This window comes from Acanthochromis polyacanthus, chromosome 14 (assembly GCF_021347895.1).
Source record: "Acanthochromis polyacanthus isolate Apoly-LR-REF ecotype Palm Island chromosome 14, KAUST_Apoly_ChrSc, whole genome shotgun sequence".
NCBI classification, from domain to species: domain Eukaryota; kingdom Metazoa; phylum Chordata; class Actinopteri; family Pomacentridae; genus Acanthochromis; species Acanthochromis polyacanthus.
The window spans coordinates 1,881,765-1,904,431 of record NC_067126.1 but is presented as its reverse complement, the minus strand read 5'-3'; the positions used below and the strand labels follow the sequence as shown (position 1 = coordinate 1,904,431).

Here is a 22,667-nt window from a genome sequence, read left to right as displayed (position 1 = left end):
GGAAACACAACATACTACATACAACATACAATCAGGACCAGAGGATGGAAACACAACATACTACATACAACATACAACCAGGACCAGAGGATGGAAACAAAACATACTACATACAACATACAACCAGGACCAGAGGATGGAAACACAACATACTACATACAACATACAACCAGGACCAGAGGATGGAAACACAACATACTACATACAACATACAACCAGGACCAGAGGATGGAAACACAACATACTACATACAACATACAACCAGGACCCGAGGATGGAAACACAACATACTACATACAACATACAACCAGGACCAGAGGATGGAAACACAACATACTACATACAACATACAACCAGGACCAGAGGATGGAAACACAACATACTACATACAACATACAACCAGGACCAGAGGATGGGAACACAACATACTACATACAACATACAACCAGGACCAGAGGATGGAAACACAACATACTACATACAACATACAACCAGGACCAGAGGATGGAAACACAACATACTACATACAACATACAACCAGGACCAGAGGATGGAAACACAACATACTACATACAACATACAACCAGGACCAGAGGATGGAAACACAACATACTACATACAACATACAACCAGGACCAGAGGATGGAAACACAACATACTACATACAACATACAACCAGGACCAGAGGATGGGAACACAACATACTACATACAACATACAACCAGGACCCGAGGATGGAAACACAACATACTACATACAACATACAACCAGGACCAGAGGATGGAAACACAACATACTACATACAACATACAACCAGGACCCGAGGATGGAAACACAACATACTACATACAACATACAACCAGGACCAGAGGATGGAAACACAACATACTACATACAACATACAATCAGGACCAGAGGATGGAAACACAACATACTACATACAACATACAACCAGGACCAGAGGATGGAAACAAAACATACTACATACAACATACAACCAGGACCCGAGGATGGAAACACAACATACTACATACAACATACAACCAGGACCCAAGGATGGGAACACAACATACTACATACAACATACAACCAGGACCCAAGGATGGAAACACAACATACTACATACAACATACAACCAGGACCAGAGGATGGAAACACAACATACTACATACAACATACAACCAGGACCAGAGGAGGGGAACACAACATACTACATAGAACCCGTCTAATGCTGTGACACGTTTATCAGCAGCAGCTCTGATTGGCTGTCGGCTGAGTGGATAAATAAAAGCTTCCTTCCTTCCCTCCAGGAATGCAGCTCCCCCTCTTCCTCCTCCACACAAACATTTCCGCCTTAAAACTCAAATTATGTAACAGCAGCTCTGATCTGCAGCTGGAGGAACGACATGAGGAGAACAACTCAAAGAGAAGTTCAGCTCAGGCTGCTGGAGGACGAGGAGATCATCCAGAAGATCAACCAGAATTTAAACCAGGAGATCAAAGAGATCAACCAGAAGTTAAACCAGAAGATCAACCAGAAGTTAAACCAGAAGATCAACCAGAAGTTAAACCAGAAGTTAAAACAGGAGATCAACCAGAACTTAAACCAGAAGTTAAACCAGAAGTTAAACCAGGAGATCAACCAGAAGATCAACCAGAAGTTAAACCAGGAGATCAACCAGAAGTTAAACCAGAAGTTAAACCAGGAGATCAACCAGAAGTTAAACCAGAAGTTAAACCAGGAGATCAACCAGAAGTTAAACCAGGAGATCAACCAGAAATTAAAACAGAAGTTAAACCAGGAGATCAACCAGAAGTTAAACCAGGAGATCAACCAGAAGTTACACCAGGAGATCAACCAGAAGTTAAACCGGAAGTTACACCAGGAGATCAACCAGATGTGAAACTAGGAGATCAACCAGAAGTTAAACCAGGAGATCAACCAGAAGTTAAACCAGGAGATCAACCAGAAATTAAAACAGAAGTTACACCAGGAGATCGACCAGATGTGAAACTAGGAGATCAACCAGAAGTTAAACCAGGAGATCATCCAGAAGTTAAACCGGAAGTTACACCAGGAGATCAACCAGATGTGAAACTAGGAGATCAACCAGAAGTTAAACCAGGAGATCAACCAGAAGTTAAACCGGAAGTTACACCAGGAGATCAACCAGATGTTAAACCGGAAGTTACACCAGGAGATCATCCAGAAGTTAAACCAGGAGATCAACCAGAAGTTAAACCGGAAGTTACACTAGGAGATCAACCAGAAGTTAAACCGGAAGTTACATAAGGAGATCATCCAGAAGTTAAACCGGAAGTTACACCAGGAGATCAACCAGATGTGAAACTAGGAGATCAACCAGAAGTTAAACCAGGAGATCAACCAGAAGTTAAACCAGGAGATCAACCAGAAGTTCAACCAGAAGTTAAACCAGGAGATCAACCAGAAGTTAAACCAGGAGATCAACCAGAAGTTAAACCGGAAGTTACACCAGGAGATCAACCAGAAGTTAAACCAGAAGATCAACCAGAAGTTAAACCAGGAGATCAACCAGAAGTTAAACCAGAAGATCAACCAGAAGTTAAACCAGGAGATCAATCAGAGGTTAAACCAGAAGTTAAACCAGGAGATCAACCAGAAGTTAAACCAGAAGTTACACCAGGAGATCAACCAGAAGTTAAACCAGAAGATCAACCAGAAGTTAAACCAGGAGATCAATCAGAGGTTAAACCAGAAGTTAAACCAGGAGATCAACCAGAAGTTAAACCAGAAGTTAAACCAGGAGATCAACCAGAAGTTAAACCAGAAGATCAACCACGAGATCAACCAGAAGTTAAACCAGGAGATCAATCAGAGGTTAAACCAGAAGTTAAACCAGGAGATCAACCAGAAGTTAAACCAGAAGTTAAAACAGGAGATCAACCAGAAGTTAAACCGGAAGTTACACCAGGAGATCAACCAGAAGTTAAACCAGAAGTTAAACCAGAAGTTAAACCAGGAGATCAACCAGAAGTTAAACCAGAAGCTCAACCAGAAGTTAAACCAGGAGATCAATCAGAGGTTAAACCAGAAGTTAAACCAGGAGATCAACCAGAAGTTAAACCAGAAGTTAAACCAGGAGATCAACCAGAAGTTAAAACAGAAGTTAAACCACGAGATCAACCAGAAGTTAAACCAGGAGATCATCCAGAAGTTAAACCGGACGTTACACCAGGAGATCAACCAGAAGTGAAACTAGGAGATCAACCAGAAGTTAAACCAGAAGTTAAACCACGAGATCAACCAGAAGTTAAACCAGGAGATCAACCAGAAGTTAAACCAGAAAATCAACCAGAAGTTAAACCAGGAGATCAACTTGAAGTTACACAAGGAGATCAACCTGGAGCTGAGGGTGACTGAGTCCACGTCTGGTTCTACAAGTTCACTACATGGAAATGTTCCTCTGTACCCCTATGGAGATATTCCATTAAAAATCAGTCATTTCCAGCTACAATAGTCATTTACCACATTAACTATGTCTACACTGGATTTATCATTCATTTAATGTTATATTCACTGGAAAAAATAAAAGATTTTGTCTGTTCTTTAAGGATTCCCGTTTCTAAACTGTTTATGTGAAGAAATGGAAAATAAAAACCTTGGATGTTGACCAACTGTGATGTAAATCAGCTTATCTCTGCTTGTTTCAGTTTCAGAGGAAATAAATCAAACAATGAGAAAAGATGAAACTCCTTAAAGCTACAGAATAATTCAACCTGGAGCTGGAACGTTCTCCAACATCATGAACAGATCTGTGTAGAATCTTACAGTAGAAAACCTGATTAAAAACTTAATCCATGCTGAAAATATCCACATTTTACAGCAGGATTGTCTTTAATGACCATCTTTTTTTCTAAATGTGCATTTAAACAGACTGTAGGTGGTTTATGAACAGCAGGTTAAACTGTTTTACTAACCACAGGTCTGCAAGTTATAATCCATTTATGAATCAGAATAAATCAGCTGCAACACAACAATAAAACAGCTCTAATCTTCAGAACAGCTCGTACTGTAATAAAACCTTCCACACTTTAACGGCTTCAGGTTGGTAATCTGGGCTCACAGTGAATAGTGTTTGTTCAGGTAAATATTAAATCTGGTAAAGAGCCAAAGAATCTGAACAAATACAATCATGTGGAATGTAGATGAATACCATTCTAAAAACATCAAACAGAACGAGAAGCAGCAGCTCCAGCTGTAGTCGAGGAAAAAGATCTTAAATTAAAGTTAGTGTTGACCTCACATTTAACCATGATGTTTTCATGTTAGACCAGAGTTCAGTCAGAGATAAAGTCAGAACTAGAAAAGCACTGGGAGAGCACAGAGAACAGATCCAACAACCAGAAACTAAATCAGAGAACAGATCCAACAACCAGAAACTAAACCAGAGAACAGATCCAACAACCAGAAACTAAACCAGAGAACAGATCCAACAACCAGAAACTAAACCAGAGAACAGATCCAACAACTAGAAACTAAATCAGAGAACAGATCCAACAACTAGAAACTAAATCAGAGAACAGATCCAACAACCAGAAACTAAACCAGAGAACAGATCCAACAAACAGAAACTAAACCAGAGAACAGATCCAACAAACAGAAACTAAACCAGAGAACAGATCCAACAAACAGAAACTAAACCAGAGAACAGATCCAACAACCAGAAACTAAACCAGAGAACAGATCCAAAAACAAGAAACTAAACCAGAGAACAGATCCAACAAACAGAAACTAAACCAGAGAACAGATCCAACAACCAGAAACTAAACCAGAGAACAGATCCAACAAACAGAAACTAAATCAGAGAACAGATCCAACAACCAGAAACTAAACCAGAGAACAGATCCAACAACCAGAAACTAAACCAGAGAACAGATCCAACAAACAGAAACTAAACCAGAGAACAGATCCAACAACCAGAAACTAAACCAGAGAACAGATCCAAAAACAAGAAACTAAACCAGAGAACAGATCCAACAAACAGAAACTAAACCAGAGAACAGATCCAACAAACAGAAACTAAACCAGAGAACAGATCCAACAAACAGAAACTAAATCAGAGAACAGATCCAACAAACAGAACAGCTGCACAGAAAACCTCTAAACTCATCTTCTTACAGCTCTCCAACATTCTTCACATACCAAACTCATCACAGGACTCAGAGTGTAACCAGTGACGTGCCGAATCCCAACCAGATCATCTGGAAGTCTGAAAACTGAATCTGGGAATGAAGGAATACACTTCACAGCTCAGAGACTAAAGGACCGATGGTGGTGGTAAATGGTTGTATTTATATAGCGCTTTTATCCAAAGCTCTTTACATGATACGTCACATTCACCCATTCATTCACACACTGATGGCGGAAGCTGCCATGCAAGGCGCTAACCACGACCCACCAGGAGCAGTTAGGGGTTAGGTGTCTTACTCAGGGACACCTCCACATGAGCACGACAGGCCGAGGATTGAATTGATTGATGATGGTGATGATGATGGGGATGATGATGGGGATGATGATGGTGATAATGATGGGGATGATGGTGATGGGGATGATGATGGGGATGATGATGGGGATGATCGTGATGGTGATGATGATGGGGATGCTAGTGATGATGGTAATGCTAGTGATGGTGATTATAATGGTGATAGTAAACAGAGTGGTGATAGTGTTTCCAGATGTTCAACTGATGCAGGCAAGATTTATTATTAAAATATAATTTTATTTTATTATTTCCACTAAACATTTTACTCTTTTGATTGCCTGGTTGTAAGCCTAAGCTGAACTGAACCTGAAACATCAGAAGTCAGAATATCAGGTCAACATCTTCACCATGAAGATTCCTGCACTTTAAATCTGATCTTAGAGGACCTGTGAGTAGAGTCGAACTAAACATCCTGATATTCAGTGTTTCAACACTCTGGTTCCGTAACAGAGAATCTGGAGCATTATAAAGTAGTGATAAAACACTAATTATTTTGCTCTCAGCCAAACAGACTTAAATATCTGGAGAATGTTTGTCCAACCACGACCTCCTCACCCTCCACATGTTCATTTAGTATTTTCATCTGTTGGTTAAAGAAAGGCAGCTTAGTGTCTCCATCTATCAGCCAGGAGCTGCAGAAACTGAAGGAATCTGAAGATGTTCATCATCTGAGCATCAAGTAGAGATGTGGTCCAAATCTATTTATTCCACAGGTTTCATTTAAACATGCCTAAAATATGCAGTTTAATTAACCAGATTCTGTAAAAAGTACGTAAAACACTCTGAGCTCCTGGTGACAACGGAGAACCTTCATGACTGATCAACAGTTACATGACTCAAGCTCTTTGGTTTTAACTGCAGACAGTGTGGAGATAAATGAGGTCTGACTGAGTCTCCAGGATGTTTTTATACGTTTACAGTCATTTATTTAGGATTTTAGTGGAACTGGGTTCAAACATGTTTCACGAAATAAAAGCAGCTTCGTCTGTTCAGGACGGTTTATTCCTGGTACTGGTTCTGGTCACATACTGAGCCTGAAGTCCACCGAAAGAATCAGACAGAATCAATCAGACCCAAACAGAGCTAGACAGAATCAAACAGCAGCTTCATCAGCAGCTCCAGAACCAGAGCCAGTAGGTAGAACTCACCTGGTCACAGCCGGCGTCCACCAGCTCCTGCAGCATCTGCCGGTTCACCTCTCCAGCTCCGGCCGGGTGTCCCGACCCGGAGGACGGACCCGACTCGTTGGCGAAGGGCATCAGGGACTTGCGGATCTCCCGCAGGGCGTTCTGGTAGTTGTTGAACTTCTGCGGCGGTCGGAGCTGCTGCGGTCGGCCGTTGGGGTCTTTGGTCTTACAGTCGGCCGCCCGGCCGCCGTCGGCCCGAGACCCATGCAGCGCCTGGCTCACCAGCTTGGCCGGCTGCTTCAGACCCTCCTTGATCTCCTGCAGGCGCTGCCGGGTGTTGCCCACGTACGGGGCGGCCGGAAAAGTCTTGGGCCTCATGGCCTCAGCGCCAGAACCGGCACCGCCAGGAAGACCGACCGGAACCAACGGAACCTTTAAGTGTCGGAGCCAAACGGATGGAGGTCTCCAGCGGCAGGCTCAGAACCTGGTTGGTCTGTCTGGGGCGGTGGTGCTGGTGATGGAGGGAACAGAACCTACAGAACCTCCATGGTGCTGCTCAGGGTTCTGGTTCCAGTTTATTCCAGGAAACACAGCCACTGATGAGGAAACCACCGACAAGAACCATGATGACCCCGACCTGAGCCTGAGGACGAGATTTCGGATTTAGTTATCTCAGATCACAGACAAGCTTAAACTGGTTTAGACCAGTTTAGATAGATTTAAATCAGTTCAAACCAGTTTGAATCGGTTTAGATTGAAACCGATTTAAACTGGTTTAGACCAGCTTAGATAGATTTAATCAGTTTAAACCGGTTTAAACCAGTTTAGACAGATTTAAACCAGTTCAGACCAGTTTGAATCGGTTTAGAGTTAAACCGATTTAAACTGGTTTAGACCAGCTTAGATAGATTTAATCAGTTTAAACCGGTTTAAACCAGTTTAGACAGATTTAAACCAGTTCAAACCAGTTTGAATCGGTTTAGAGTTAAACCGATTTAAACTGGTTTAGACCAGCTTAGATAGATTTAATCAGTTTAAACCAGTTTAGATAGATTTAAACCAGTTCAAACCGGTTTAAATCAGTTTAGATTTAAAACAATTTAAACTGGTTTAGACCAGCTTAGATAGATTTAATCAGTTTAAATCACAGGGATGTTGTAGTTCCAGCCATACAGTAGAAACTGAGAGCTAAATGTTCTCCTCTGACATCGCATGAACCAACATGTTATCAGAACCAGAGATCAGTTTGATTATTTAGTCTGGACACACAAAACACCAGCAGCAGCAATGCAGCGCTGCAGCTATACAAGAGGCTGTATGTTTCTGCTGCTGCATGTTTCTGCTGCTGCATGTTTCTGCTGCTGCATGTTTCTGCTGCTGCATGTTTCTGCTGCTGCATGTTTCTGCTGCACATTTCTGCTGTATATTTCTGCTGCTGCAAGTTTCTGCTGCACGTTTCTGCTGCATGTTTCTGCTGCATGTTTCTGCTGTATATTTCTGCTGCTGCAAGTTTCTGCTGCATGTTTCTGCTGCTGCACGTTTCTGCTGTATATTTCTGCTGCTGCAAGTTTCTGCTGCATGTTTCTGCTGCATGTTTCTGCTGCTGCACGTTTCTGCTGCATGTTTCTGCTGCTGCATTTTTCTGGTGACCATAAACTCATCCTGCTCTTTCTTATTTAACGTCAGTTCTATCTGCAGGTTCTCCTCAGGCAGCAGCAGCAGATGATGACGTGTGGATCAGGTTCATGTTCCTGGAGATAAGGCCTGAAGTCCAACATGAAGCTTCTACACAAAGAGGTTGGAGAGTTCAGGTCAGTTTCTGTTGAATCAAAGCTTCTCCAGATAAAGAAAAACAGAATCATCTCTAAAACTCCAGAATGAGCTGAAACTGATTTTTACATTTCGAGTCTCTGCACTTTATAAATTGCAACTATTCAGTTTGTGTCGTTTTACAGACATAACATCTCTGAAAAAGAATTCAGACCATAAACTCTGATGGTAGGTTTCTGTCAGAGCTACAGTGCCTATCATAAGTATTCACCCCTTTGATGTTTTACCCTTTTATTGCTTTCACAAATCAATCAGGGTCAATAAAATTTGGCTTTTTTAACAAAAAAAAATATTGGAAAAAACTCTTTAATGTCAAAGTGAAAACAGATTTCTATAAAGTAATGTTAATGAAAGAAAATTATATAAATGAAAATAATTGTTTGCATAATTATTCACCCCCTTCAAGTCAGTATTTAGTAGATGCAGCTTTGGCTGCAATCACAGCAGTGAGTCTGTGTGGATAGGTCTCAGTCAGTCTGCACATCTGCCCACTGCAATTTTGCTCCATTCTTCTTTGTAAAACTGCTCAAGCTCTGTCAGGTTGTGCAGGTATCGGGCATGAACAGCCCTTTTCAAGTCCAGCCACAAATTCTCTATAGGATTGAGGTCTGGGCTTTGACTCGGCCACTCCAGAACATTTACCTGGTTCTTTTTTAACCATTCCTGTGTAGCTTTTGCAGTATGTTTTGGATCATTGTCTTGCTGGAAAATAAATCTTCTCCCAAGACGTAGTTCTCTTGCAGACTGAAAAAGATTGTCCCCCAGGATTTCAGTGTATTTTGCAGCATTCATTCTGCCCTCTATCTTTACAAGCCTTCCAGGTCCAGTTGCTGAGAAACATCCCCACAGCATGATGCTGCCACCACCATGCTTCACAGTGGGGATGGTGTGTTTTTGGTGATGTGCAGTGTTTGGTTTCCGCCAAACATGACGTCTTGTCTGATGGCCAAAAAGCTCAATTTTGGTCTCATCAGACCAAAGAATCTTCTTCCACTTGACCATGGAGTCTTCCACGTGCTTTTTGTCAAACTCTAGTCCAGATCTAACATGACTTTTCTTCAACAGTGGCTTTCTCATTGCCACTCTCCCATAAAGCTTTGACCGGTGAAGAACCCGGGCAGCAGTTGCTACATGCACAGTCTCTCCCATCTCAGCAGCTGAAGCTTGTAACTCCTTCAGAGTAGTTGTAGGGTCTTGGTGGCTTCTCTCACTAGTCTCCTACTTGTAGGTCACTCAGTTTACGAGGGCGGCCTGATCTAGGCAGATTCACACAAGTGCCATGTTCCTTCCATTTCTTGATAATTGATTTCACTGAACTCCGGGGGATGTTCAGTGCCTTGGAACTGTTTTTGTAACCATCCCCTGAATTGTACTTCTCAATAACCCTTTCCCTGAGTTGCTTAGAGTGTTCTTCTGTCTTCATGGTGTAATGGTAGCCAGGAATACTGATCAACCGCTCTCTGGACCCTTCAGACAGCTGTTTTACAACTCAATCACTTGAAACACACCCACACCACTCAGGTGATCTTCATTTCACTGATTGTGAGACTATTGGCAACAATTTGATGGACCTCTATTGAATTAGACCATTAACCCTTTAAGCTTCAGTCAATTCCAGCCGTTTTCAGTACAAAAAAAAATCGCTAATATTCTATTTTTAAATTTAAAAAAATGACGAAAAATACAGGGACGCACATCGCGAGGTGCATTTCCTTGAAAACGACCGATTCGTGGATTATATACCGACTTCAGGACATGTTTTGGACAAAATAGTTTACTGGCTTGTGTCATCTGATGTAAAAGGTTGGATTATGGCCGTTTTTTGTGGAATCTTTTTTTCTGTGTGTAATAATGAACCCGGAAATGTGAGTCGCGCTGTGTACGTTGAAGCCGTGTATAGAGAACGGATGGATGAATATTTGTTGTTTGTCGGACAAATGTGTTTTTCTCACCCGCTGTGGTAATCGCTTCTGAAAGTGGTTTATACCGGCGGATTCATGAGAATCTAAGCTTTCCATTGGCGTATAGTGTTTGTATAATCGGGTTTGCAGCCGTCGGACATTCTTGAAATTCCTATGCAAATTAGTAGGAGTACCGCCGGCGGTACTCCTACGACGCACTGAAGCATAAAGGGTTAAATTAAAAAGGGGGTGAATAATTATGCAAACAATTATTTTCATTTATATAATTTTCTTTCATTAACATTACTTTATAGAAATCTGTTTTCACTTTGACATTAAAGAGTTTTTTCCAATAAATTTTTTTGTTAAAAAAGCCAAATTTTATTGACCATGATTGATTTATGAAAGCAATAAAAGGGTAAAACATCAAAGGGGGTGAGTACTTATGATAGGCACTGTAACTGTAGCAGCAGGCTAACAAGCTAACATTTGCTCCAACCATCATGGGACTTATCAGTCCAAACGATGAATCACATTACTGAGAAGAGGTAGGGAATGCTGTTTGCTGGAGTAAAGAAAACAACTTGCTTCTAAACACTTCAAAAACTTGTGAACTGGTCATTGATTTTTGTCACTACAAAACCCATTTGCCCATTACAATTCAGGACACTCAGGTGCAGATTGTTGAAAATTGTAAATTCTTGGGTGTCACTCTTTCAAATGACCTGAGTTGGAACCTAAATACTATCAGCATTGCTAAGAAGGCAAGACAATGCCTCTTCTGTTTGCGTAAACTTAGAAAATTGACCAAAAACACAAAGATTCTTTCAAATTTTTATTATTGTGTCATTGAAAGTGTGCTAACCAGCTGTTTTATTGTGTGGTTTGGTAATCTCACTCTGAAAGAATAGAAGGTTTTGGACAAAGTGGTTCGCTCAGCTAGTAGGACCATCGGCTGCACTTCCTCCGGCCATCCTGCCAGGGGCATGTTTGAAGTCCTTCCCTCTGGGAAAAGATATCGGTCAATTAAATATACCACGTCTCGTCACTTTAAAGGCATTAGAGGAGATTTAATTTCCTACGACTTTGAACGTAGCATGCGCATGCACACATACAACCTCTCCCTCACCCCCCTCTAACCTCCCCCCTCTTAACATTTACGAAGAAACGCCCCCCTCCAGAAACTTGCGTAGGACTCCTGAAGTTGCCTACAGCCGCAGTATAATACAATAATCAATAATACATTTTACCTGTCCAGAAGGACTTTAGCAACCAAGGCATCTGTCTTTAGGTCCATTTGTTGCTTGAGCTGACGCCATCGCCCAAATGACTCCCCAATAATCACTTTTGTTTTTGCATTCTCGCGATCCAGTCATCTTTTATTTTCTCTGACCTCAAAAACTGCCTTTCTTTTACGGCTGGGTCCCCCTGGATCTTTATCTGCCATTATGTAAAAAAGATTAGCAAAACAAGTCTCCAGCTAACTACGAAGCTATACCAAAGCAACACATACAGAAAACACGTAAGTCCAAGGCGTACGTAATCTACGTAACTAGGCCTGAGCCGGAAGATTTTTGATTGACAGGAAAGTGAGCAAAGCAAACGCCTCGGTCCGAGCGCATTGATTGGCTGATGTTTTTCAGGTCCTGCCATGTCCACAGTTATTTTTTATTCTTTTAGAGACCATACATACAAGTCCACTAAAGGTCAGTATATTCATTTTTTGTGAATCTGACAAATTAAACAACAAAAACATCCTCCATAATGCCTTTAAGAGCTTCCTCCCACAAGTTGTGATGACTCTAAACAATGCACCTTGATTCAAATAAGTTTTTTAAAAAAATGTTCTTATGAACTATTTATTGGATCTTAGTACTTCATTCTTAAGTCTTTTACGTGGCATTTCTTCTCTGTTCTTTTTACTGCCCTATTTTCTCCTCTCTTTGTTGTTTCTAGATGTTGACTGCACTTTGAGCTTCTTGCACCTCTTTGAAATGTGGTTTTATACTGCAAATGGCAAATAAACTGAACTGCTCATCATCTGCTGCTGATGGTTTCAGTTTCATGTTTTTATTGAACTGAAATGATTTCAGAGTTTGATGAAAACTTAAACATCTGAAGTTCATCTCCAGGAAACATGAAAGTTTATAATGAAGTTTCAGATCTGAACCAATGTTAACGAGCTAATGGTAACGAGCTAACGCCAACGACCTAACGGAAGGTCTGATTAATGGAGACATTAACAGGTTCTAGAGGAAGTTTAAAGGAGAAGCTTTCTTTAATCCTCAGCTCTGATTGGCTGATGGTGGTGACGAGTAACCAATCAGACGGGGAGGAATTTTTAAATTATTTAATCAGGAATCCTTCAAAAACTTAATGAAAAGATGCATTCTGGATTCAGAGAAGATAATCAAATAAAACGTTCAGAAAGATTTAAAATGTCCAACAGGACTCAAACCCCGTCTGCTTCCATGTAGAAAATCTACACAACGCTATCATGAATAGAAAAAGAAAAGAAGTTTTATAATAGTAATACTAATAGTAATAATATTAATAACTTTAAAATATTAAACTAGTTTTTACAGCTGTATTTATTAAACAAGAACGGTCCAGTTTGTTGATCAAACATCAGAATTTAGAAGAAAATTCAGATTTTGGTCGATTATTTAAAATTAGCTGATGTTTATGTTGGTTCCACAGAAAAACAACAAACACACAGATCTGTTCTGGTTCTGTACCAGCGGTCAGAACTAGGGATGTGCGGACTAGTCGTTTAATCATTTAACCGCCTACTCATTTATTAAATGTTTAGTATTTTACTAGTCGGTTAAACGCTAGTGTGCCCCCCCCTCCCCGGCATAGCCACGCTTCGCGGCCCGCCATGCAGTTCTTCACTCGGCCGTGCGCCACACACTCATCCCGTCTGGGCTACCTGGTTGATCCTGCCAGTAGCATATGCTTGTCTCTTTTTCCAACCCCCGCTATCCCCCTCATCATTAGTGGTGTTCTGACCACTCCAGCTACACCCACCACGTCCCCTCTTGCCACCCCGGACCCGGTGAAGCAAAGCATCGGCTCCAGTATGTGCTGCTCGTGGACTGTCATGGCGCACCGACCCGCTGCCGTTACACACAGACGCAGCGGCACTTTCTGTCTGTGGACGACTGAACATCTTCATCAGAGGGTGAATATTCCTCTTCAGAATATGAGTAAGCCATTACTTGACAAAGTACTTTGTCAGCGTTGAGCAGACCTCTCGGTACGGTGAGTTTTCTCACTCTAAAATGTGCCGTCTTGCGCTCTGATACGCTCCGATGACGAGTCTCGTCTCCTCGGTTTTCAAACTCTGTAAACTCCAAAACTTTGAATGAAAACACGCCCACAACTGATGCTCAGATTGAAGTTCCAGATGTCCGCCATCTCCTGGTGTCCAATACATGAGGCACATGAGGCAGTATATTTGAAGCTATGGCTTGTTATGTTCACCAATGTTGCTGGTGGCAATATTGCGACTTTGGCGCTTAAAGGGTTAAATTGCAAGTTTTCCGAACCGACTAGTCGCCAATAAAATTAGCGACTAGTCGGTTCGGAAATTAGTCGAAATTCCCATCCCTAGTCAGAACCAGAACAGATCTGTAGAATTCAACCAATAACCAGCGTGTAAAACCTCCAAAAGAACCTCTAATAGAACCTCCAAAAGAACCTCTACCAGAACCTCTAATAGAACCTCTAATAGAACCTGCAGTAGAACCTCCAACAGAACTAGAACACAGTGACTCTAGATACGTCTACACTGACAGAAACCAATCAGTGACCAGAAGTTTGTCCAAAAAGACTGAGAATTTTCTGGAACCTACCAGAGATCAGTGGAACCTCAGTCAGACCCATCAGATAGAACCGTACCTCCCTAATGACCGAATCCCTCCTACATACTGCAGACCACAATGACCGGTCCAAAGACAAGAACCTATCCAGAACATCTCAGATTCAGGCGTTTGGTTCTGCAGAGCATCTGGAGACGATTTGAACTGGAAATGGAGCTACAGGAATAAACTAAACTGAATCTAGAGGAAATTTTTCAGTGAAGAACCAGGAACCAGAGAATTGAACCTACTGATGGGTTCTATCAAAGCTGAGAACTGATCAGGCCTGAGGGTGGACTTTAACCCTTTGCGCTTCAGTGCGTAGTAGGTGTACCGCCGGTGGTACACTTACTAATTTGCATAGGAATTTCAAGAATGTCCGACGGGTGCAAACGCGATTATACAAACACTATACACCGATGGAAAGCTTAGATTCTCATGAATCCGCCGGTATAAACCACTTTCAGATGTAATTACCACAGCGGGTGAGAAAAACACATTTGTCCGACAAAAACAAATATTCATCCATCCGTTCTCTGTACACGGCTTCAAAGCACACAGCACGACTCACATTTCCGGGTTCATTATTACACACAGAAAAAAATATTCCACAAAAAACGGCCATAATCCAACCTTTTACATCAGATGACACAAGCCAGTAAACTATTTTGTCCAAAACATGTCCTGAAGTCGGTATAAAATCCACGAATCGGTCGTTTTCAAGGAAATGCACCTCGCGATGCCCGTCCAATATTCCCCTTATTTTTCGTCATTTTTTTAATTTAAAAATAGAATATTAGCGATTTTTTGTACTGAAAACGGCTGGAATTGACTGAAGCTTAAAGGGTTAAGAATCTAACAGTAGATTTATGACTAAATTAAACCAAGTGGTTTTCTGGGTTGGTTTAGTTGAATTCTGAAGCTCTGACTGATTTATTTATTATCCGTCTTCTTCTAAAGATGAATCCAGCAGCAGAAACTCTGAGCTGAACCTGGACCTGCTCTGATCAAACATCTTCTATTGTCCTGGTTGTGATGATGAGGGGAAGAAGAAGATCATCTGGAGGAAATATATGCAGATAAATCCAACCAGAACATCAGATCAGATCATCTTCATGAAGGACATCCAGACTCCTGTCCTCTGAAGATCAACCATCATTTAGTCCTAAAGTCTGGATCTTCATCAGTGATCGAGATGTTTTTAGAGAACCTGGTTCCAGATTTAAAAAACACGAAAATCACCTCTGAAAACTCTCTTCATGGACTTCAGCTTTGTAAGAGGTTTAGTTTTATTAAGTTTTAGTGTTTTATTCTGCTTTATGTCCGTTTATTTAGATGTTCTTCTGGTTTTATCTCAGATGTTCTTCTGGTTTTATCTCAGATGTTCTTCTGGTTTTATTCAGATGTTCTTCTGGTTTTATTTCAGATGTTCTTCTGGTTTTATTTCAGATGTTCTTCTGGTTTTATTTCAGATGTTCTCCTGGTTTTATTTCAGATGTTCTTCTGGTTTTATTTAGATGTTCTTCTGGTTTTATCTCAGATGTTCTTCTGGTTTTATCTCAGATGTTCTTCTGGTTTTATTCAGATGTTCTTCTGGTTTTATCTCAGATGTTCTTCTGGTTTTATTTAGATGTTCTTCTGGTTTTATTCAGATGTTCTTCTGGTTTTATTTAGATGTTCTTCTGGTTTTATCTCAGATGTTCTTCTGGTTTTATTTCAGACGTTCTTCTGGTTTTATCTCAGACGTTCTTCTGGTTTTATCTCAGACGTTCTTCTGGTTTTATCTCAGACGTTCTTCTGGTTTTATCTCAGACGTTCTTCTGGTTTTATCTCAGACGTTCTTCTGGTTTTATTTCAGACGTTCTTCTGGTTTTATTTCAGATGTTCTTCTGGTTTTATTCAGATGTTCTTCTGGTTTTATTCAGATGTTCTTCTGGTTTTATTTCAGATGTTCTTCTGGTTTTATTTCAGATGTTCTTCTGGTTTTATTTCAGATGTTCTCCTGGTTTTATTTCAGATGTTCTTCTGGTTTTATTTAGATGTTCTTCTGGTTTTATCTCAGATGTTCTTCTGGTTTTATCTCAGATGTTCTTCTGGTTTTATTCAGATGTTCTTCTGGTTTTATCTCAGATGTTCTTCTGGTTTTATCTCAGATGTTCTTCTGGTTTTATTCAGATGTTCTTCTGGTTTTATTTCAGATGTTCTTCTGGTTTTATTTCAGATGTTCTTCTGGTTTTATTTCAGATGTTCTCCTGGTTTTATTTCAGATGTTCTTCTGGTTTTATTTAGATGTTCTTCTGGTTTTATCTCAGATGTTCTTCTGGTTTTATCTCAGATGTTCTTCTGGTTTTATTCAGATGTTCTTCTGGTTTTATCTCAGATGTTCTTCTGGTTTTATTCAGATGTTCTTCTGGTTTTATTCAGATGTTCTTCTGGTTTTATTTCAGATGTTCTTCTGGTTTTATTTCAGATGTTCTTCTGGTTTTATTTCAGATGTTCTCCTGGTTTTATTTCAGATGTTCTTCTGGTTTTATTTAGATGTTCTTCTGGTTTTATCTCAGATGTTCTTCTGGTTTTATCTCAGATGTTCTTCTGGTTTTATTCAGATGTTCTTCTGGTTTTATCTCAGATGTTCTTCTGGTTTTATTTAGATGTTCTTCTGGTTTTATTCAGATGTTCTTCTGGTTTTATTTAGATGTTCTTCTGGTTTTATCTCAGATGTTCTTCTGGTTTTATTTCAGATGTTCTTCTGGTTTTATTTCAGACGTTCTTCTGGTTTTATCTCAGATGTTCTTCTGGTTTTATCTCAGATGTTCTTCTGGTTTTATTTCAGATGTTCTTCTGGTTTTATTTCAGATGTTTTTCTGGTTTTATTTCAGACGTTCTTCTGGTTTTATTTCAGACGTTCTTCTGGTTTTATCTCAGATGTTCTTCTGGTTTTATCTCAGATGTTCTTCTGGTTTTATCTCAGATGTTCTTCTGGTTGTATTTCAGATGTTCTTCTGGTTTTATTCAGATGTTCTTCTGGTTTTATTCAGATGTTTTTCTGGTTGTATTTCAGATGTTCTTCTGGTTGTGTTTCAGATGTTCTTCTGGTTTTATTTAGATGTTCTTCTGGTTTTATTTCAGATGTTCTTCTGGTTGTATTTCAGATGTTCTTCTGGTTTTATTTAGATGTTCTTCTGGTTTTATTTAGATGTTCTCCTGGTTTTATTTAGATGTTCTTCTGGTTTTATTTCAGATGTTCTTCTGGTTTTATCTCAGATGTTCTTCTGGTTTTATCTCAGATGTTCTTCTGGTTTTATTTCAGATGTTCTTCTGGTTTTATTTCAGATGTTCTCCTGGTTTTATTTAGATGTTCTTCTGGTTTTATTTAGATGTTCTTCTGGTTTTATTTCAGATGTTCTCCTGGTTTTATTTAGATGTTCTTCTGGTTTTATTTCAGATGTTCTTCTGGTTGTATTTCAGATGTTCTTCTGGTTGTATTTCAGATGTTCTTCTGGTTTTATTTAGATGTTCTTCTGGTTTTATTTCAGATGTTCTTCTGGTTGTATTTCAGATGTTCTTCTGGTTGTATTTCAGATGTTCTTCTGGTTTTATTTAGATGTTCTCCTGGTTTTATTTAGATGTTCTTCTGGTTTTATTTCAGATGTTCTTCTGGTTTTATCTCAGATGTTCTTCTGGTTTTATTTAGATGTTCTTCTGGTTTTATTTCAGATGTTCTCCTGGTTTTATTTAGATGTTCTCCTGGTTTTATTTAGATGTTCTTCTGGTTTTATCTCAGATGTTCTTCTGGTTTTATTTCAGATGTTCTTCTGGTTTTATTTAGATGTTCTTCTGGTTTTATTTGACTTTTAGCTGCCTGGTTCTATGGTGTGATGTCATTTCTAGAATTATTTAGGTTTTCTAGCTTTAACCCTCCATCTATTCTTTAATTTTTAATCTGCCTAATTGTTTGATCTGAATCTATCTAATTATTCATTTCATTTACCATCATTTTACTATTTATTTTTAATTGACTCTTCACTGTCATTTAGACTTTTTTCTGTCATTTTAGATCCATTTTAGATAAACTTGGGTATTTTGGACCAATTCCACATCATTTTTGACACAGTGTATGAATTTTCTATCAGTTTTAGTCATTTGGGACGTTTAGAAAAAAGCTTTTGACCAGATTTAAGTCATTTTAGATTCATTCGTCACTTCTCCATAGGCGAAGCCTTCCTCAGGATGGCGAAGCCATTTTTAGAAGCTAATTTTGCCTAATACATGTGAAAAAAAGGTTAACTTACAACTTTTTCGTAATTTGCCGAGCGATAATCAAAGAAAATAACAAACTGCGTCTCCTTTACGGAAGAGCGCTACCGAGTATAACCGGAACGACCCGAATGCTTCCGATCATTAATAGATGCACACGGTCACATGTCTCGTCTCAGCCAATCAGAAGAAAGGATTCAGACAACCGCTTTCTGTGTGCTGCAATCTCTCTCTTATTCAGTGTCCTATTGCTGCTGTACAATGGTCATTTCCCCGCTGGGGGATTAATAAAGGTTTAATCTATCTAGCTCTCTGCACCTGGCTTACTTCAGTTCCACACACACACACACACACACACACACACACACACACACACACACACACACACACACACACACACACACACACACACACACACACACACACACACACACACACACACACACACACACACACACACTTCCCTCATCCCCAATCCCCTGGTCCTTGTTAACCCATGTGTTTTTGTCTTCCTGTATTATTGCTATTCAGGCCTTCAGCTGCTATTTGGCTGGCAGTTAATTGGTCATTTCATTGTTTTCCAATCTGTCCATTACTTTCTCAATTGAGTGATTGATTATTTGTTCTATAAATTGTCAGAAAAGGGTGAAAAATATATTGTATCAGTATTTCCCAAAGCCCAAGATGATGTCCTTAACTGTCTTGTCTTTTGTCCACAACTTCGCGCGCCGCAGTACAGATACTGAAAAAGTGTGGCTAAACAAAATTCTAGCACTTTAGCCACAGTGGCTAGAGACACATTTTCCCTAACGCAAGCACAGCATTCTGAGTCATTCTGATGAGGAAGCAGTCTTTAAGGACACAATTTGACTTTATTTTGGACACATTTTAGTCATTCTAGACTTTTTTTATCATATTGGATCCATTTTGGATAAACTTGAGTCATTTAGTAAAAATTTCACCTCATTTCAGACACAATGTAAGGAGTTTTACAACAGTTGTAGTCATTTTGGTTTCTCCAGGTTCTCCAGCTTCCTCCCACAGTCCAAAAACATGCTGAGGTTAATTGGTTACTCTAAATTGTCCGTAGGTGTGAATGTGAGTGTGATTGTGTGTCTGTATATGTAGCCCTGTGACAGACTGGTGACCTGTCCAGGGTGTCCCTGCCTTCACCGAGTCAGCTGGGATAGACTCCAGCACCCCCCATGACCCTAGGAGGATAAAGCGGTGTATAGAGGATGGATGGATGGATGGATGGATGAATGGCTGGATGGAGGATGGTTGATGGATGGATGGATGATGGGATGGTTGATGGATGGATGGTTGATGGATGGATGGATGGTTGATGGATGGATGGATGGATGCATGGATGGATGGATGCATGGATGGATGGTTGATGGATGGATGGTGATGGATGGATGGATGTGATGGATGGTGATGATGATGGATGGATGGATGCATGGATGGATGGTTGAATGGATGGAGATGGATGGTTGATGGATGGATGGATGATGGATGGATGGATCGTTGATGGATGGATGGACGCATGGATGGATGGTTGATGGATGGATGGATGGCATGGACGCATGGATGATGGATGAATGGATGATGGATGAATGGTCATCTCAGACTATTTTAGGGTCACTGTTGAGCAGGTTTATGTTATTGTGGACACATCTAGAGTCTGGTTTGTGTATTTGTAATGAACAGTCACACATGGACATGATGTCGTCTCTAATGTTTTATTTTTAGTTTCTAACTTTAAGCGTCCATCTGATTCTTTCATTTTCAATCTGCCTAGTTCATTTGGTTGCTCTGAATCTATCTAATTATTCATTTAATTACTATCATTTTTCCTGAAACATGAATCTGTTGAACATCCAGCAGCTTCTCGACATGACTTTAATTCTGATGAAAACATTTTTAAGTTTAGAAATGATTCCTGCTTTCCTCTTATGTCTCTAAAATCATCAATTCTGAATCAAACTGCAGATTAAAACTGTTTTCTGGCGTCTGAACACATTTATTGATGATTATTAACGGTTTCTGAGCCGACACATTAATGATGCTGTTTTATTTTGGAAATCTGGCAGGAAACAGTCCAGCTTCCTGTCCAGAAGCTTCAGCAGCAAGAGAAGAAAATAAATCAGATCTGATCTCCGTTTATCTTCTGCTGCTGCAGGACAGATTCACAGTGAAGGTTTAAAACTTTAAATCTACAGAAATGAAACGTTTCAGAAGAAGAACGGGACGATTTAGAGCAAATAATGTCTGTCTGTGATTAATGTAAAAATAATACAATAATGTGTTTTTTGTTTAGTTCTGTCTGGAAACCTGCAGCAAAAACATTCAGTTATCAAGGTTTTCATAAATAAACAACAACAATTCTGATCAAGAAATAAAATAAAATAATGATTAACAATAATAGTAATAATAATGTGTTTTAACATTACACTAGTTTTACAGCTGCATTTATTAAACAAGAACGGTCCAGTTTGTTGACCAAACATCAGAAATTAGAAGAAAATTCAGATTTCAGTCGATTATTTAAAACCAGCTGATGTTTATGTTGGTTCCACAGAAAAACAACAGACAGATGTGTTCTGGTTCTGTACCAGCGGTCAGAACCAGAACACATCTGTAGAATCCAACCAACAAGCAGCCAGTAAAACCCAGAAACAGTCCAACAGAACCAGAGCACAGAGGAACGGAACCACACATGAGGGTTCTGCATCTGGAACATGTCTGAGGAGGTTCTGACCCAAACCCTGGACCAGTTCTGGATTTCTGCAGAGACTAGAACCTTCAGAACCACAGAACCAATAAACTGCTGTTTGGTTCTGGTCTGACCTCAGTTCTTCTTCTAGATCCTCAGGTTAAACGGTGAAACATTTCAGGAGGTTCTGACCCACACAATACGTCTCAGGTCCTGGACCAGGACCAGGTTCTGGTTCTGGTTCAAACAACAAACCAAGCTCCTCCACAGAAACATTAATCACATGTTTGATTTTGATCCGGACCGAAAACCTCCATTTAACTGTAGAATGATGCAGCTGGTTCCGACCCAAACAGTAAGTCCAGGACCAGGATTAAGTTCTGGACCAGGACCAGGTTCAGGTCCAGCCACTTTGGGCCTTCAGTAGTTTTGGGTCTGGTTTGTTAAACTGAAGGTTCTGCTGGTTTCTTCTCCTCCAGAACCAGGCCTGCTGGTCTAAGTAGAACCGGACCAGAAAAACAGAGTTCAGTTTTCTGGTTCCGTCTCTTCAACTCGACCAAACTTTTCCTCCAAACAAGTTAAAAAGTAGAAAGAAGTTCCGGTAAGACTCACCATGTGGCGGAGGAACTCGGTTCGGACGTTAAACCCGATAGAAGGTTCGGTTTCGAGGCTTCAGAGCAGAACTACGGAGCAAAAGGTGTCGAATTGAGCCTCCATTTTCCGTCCGGATCAGAAAATCTGCTCCGAGTTGGACCTCTGCTGCATAGCTCACATTCCTCACGTCACGTGACGCACCGACGCACGTCAGCACGGCGCCAGAGATCGTCTGTAGTGGGAGAGATCACTCCGCTGAGGTTCAGGCATAGACTGTATATAAAGAGTCTATGGTTTCAGGTGGTTAAACTACAATATTAAAGCTTCTAGTAGGGATTAGGAAACAAATGCAGTAATAACTATAAAACAATGATTATGTGCAGTCAAATCACGAATAATTACTGTCTGACAAACAGGAAACTGAACAGAACTAAACAAATAAAAAGAAAACAAGTCACATGTAAGAAATTAATTTTAAAATAGATTCTAAAAAAACAAAAAAATAAAAGAGTAAAATATTGGACTAAAATTAGGCTGACAGTGACTTTAAAGACATCAGAGTGAAAAGTGTGATTAATGTTTAAAGCTTAAACATAATAAAACATCATAATCTGAATAAACCCAGAAAACGTCTGATCCATGTTTTATCTTTATGTATTTCACCTGCTGATGATCAGATTCAATAATCATCATTTTTCTGATTATTAATAGTTTTTCTTCAGTTTAAAACGTCTTTGCTCTCTGGCTCACATGTCTGGTATAAATCATGATTTTCCTTTCAACTACAAATATGAATCCGTTGTCTGTCTCCTTAACTACTGATAATGAGCTGATAATTGATTAATCTGTGATTA

At 40.0% G+C, this 22,667-nt stretch overlaps 2 protein-coding genes across 2 annotated transcripts in view; one reads left to right on the top strand and one right to left on the bottom strand.

Annotated features, from left to right (window-relative positions):
* lats2 (large tumor suppressor kinase 2) overlaps positions 1 to 22,038 on the bottom strand; it is a 41,984-nt gene extending 19,946 nt beyond the window's left edge. The window contains exons 1-2 of the mRNA XM_051959117.1: positions 21,832 to 22,038; positions 6,674 to 7,295 (exon numbers count right to left, since the gene is read on the bottom strand). Coding sequence (XP_051815077.1) covers positions 6,674 to 7,030 — 357 coding nt within the window. The 5' untranslated portion in view covers positions 7,031 to 7,295; positions 21,832 to 22,038. The remainder of the gene's footprint in view (positions 1 to 6,673; positions 7,296 to 21,831) is intronic.
* LOC127537180 (protein TsetseEP-like) lies at positions 1,116 to 3,588 on the top strand. Its single transcript, XM_051959119.1, has 2 exons — positions 1,116 to 2,608; positions 2,861 to 3,588. The coding sequence occupies exon 1, from the start codon at positions 1,313 to 1,315 to the stop codon at positions 2,291 to 2,293; it is 981 nt and encodes a 326-aa protein (XP_051815079.1). The 5' UTR covers positions 1,116 to 1,312; the 3' UTR covers positions 2,294 to 2,608; positions 2,861 to 3,588.
* Positions 22,039 to 22,667: the final 629 nt, after the last annotated feature.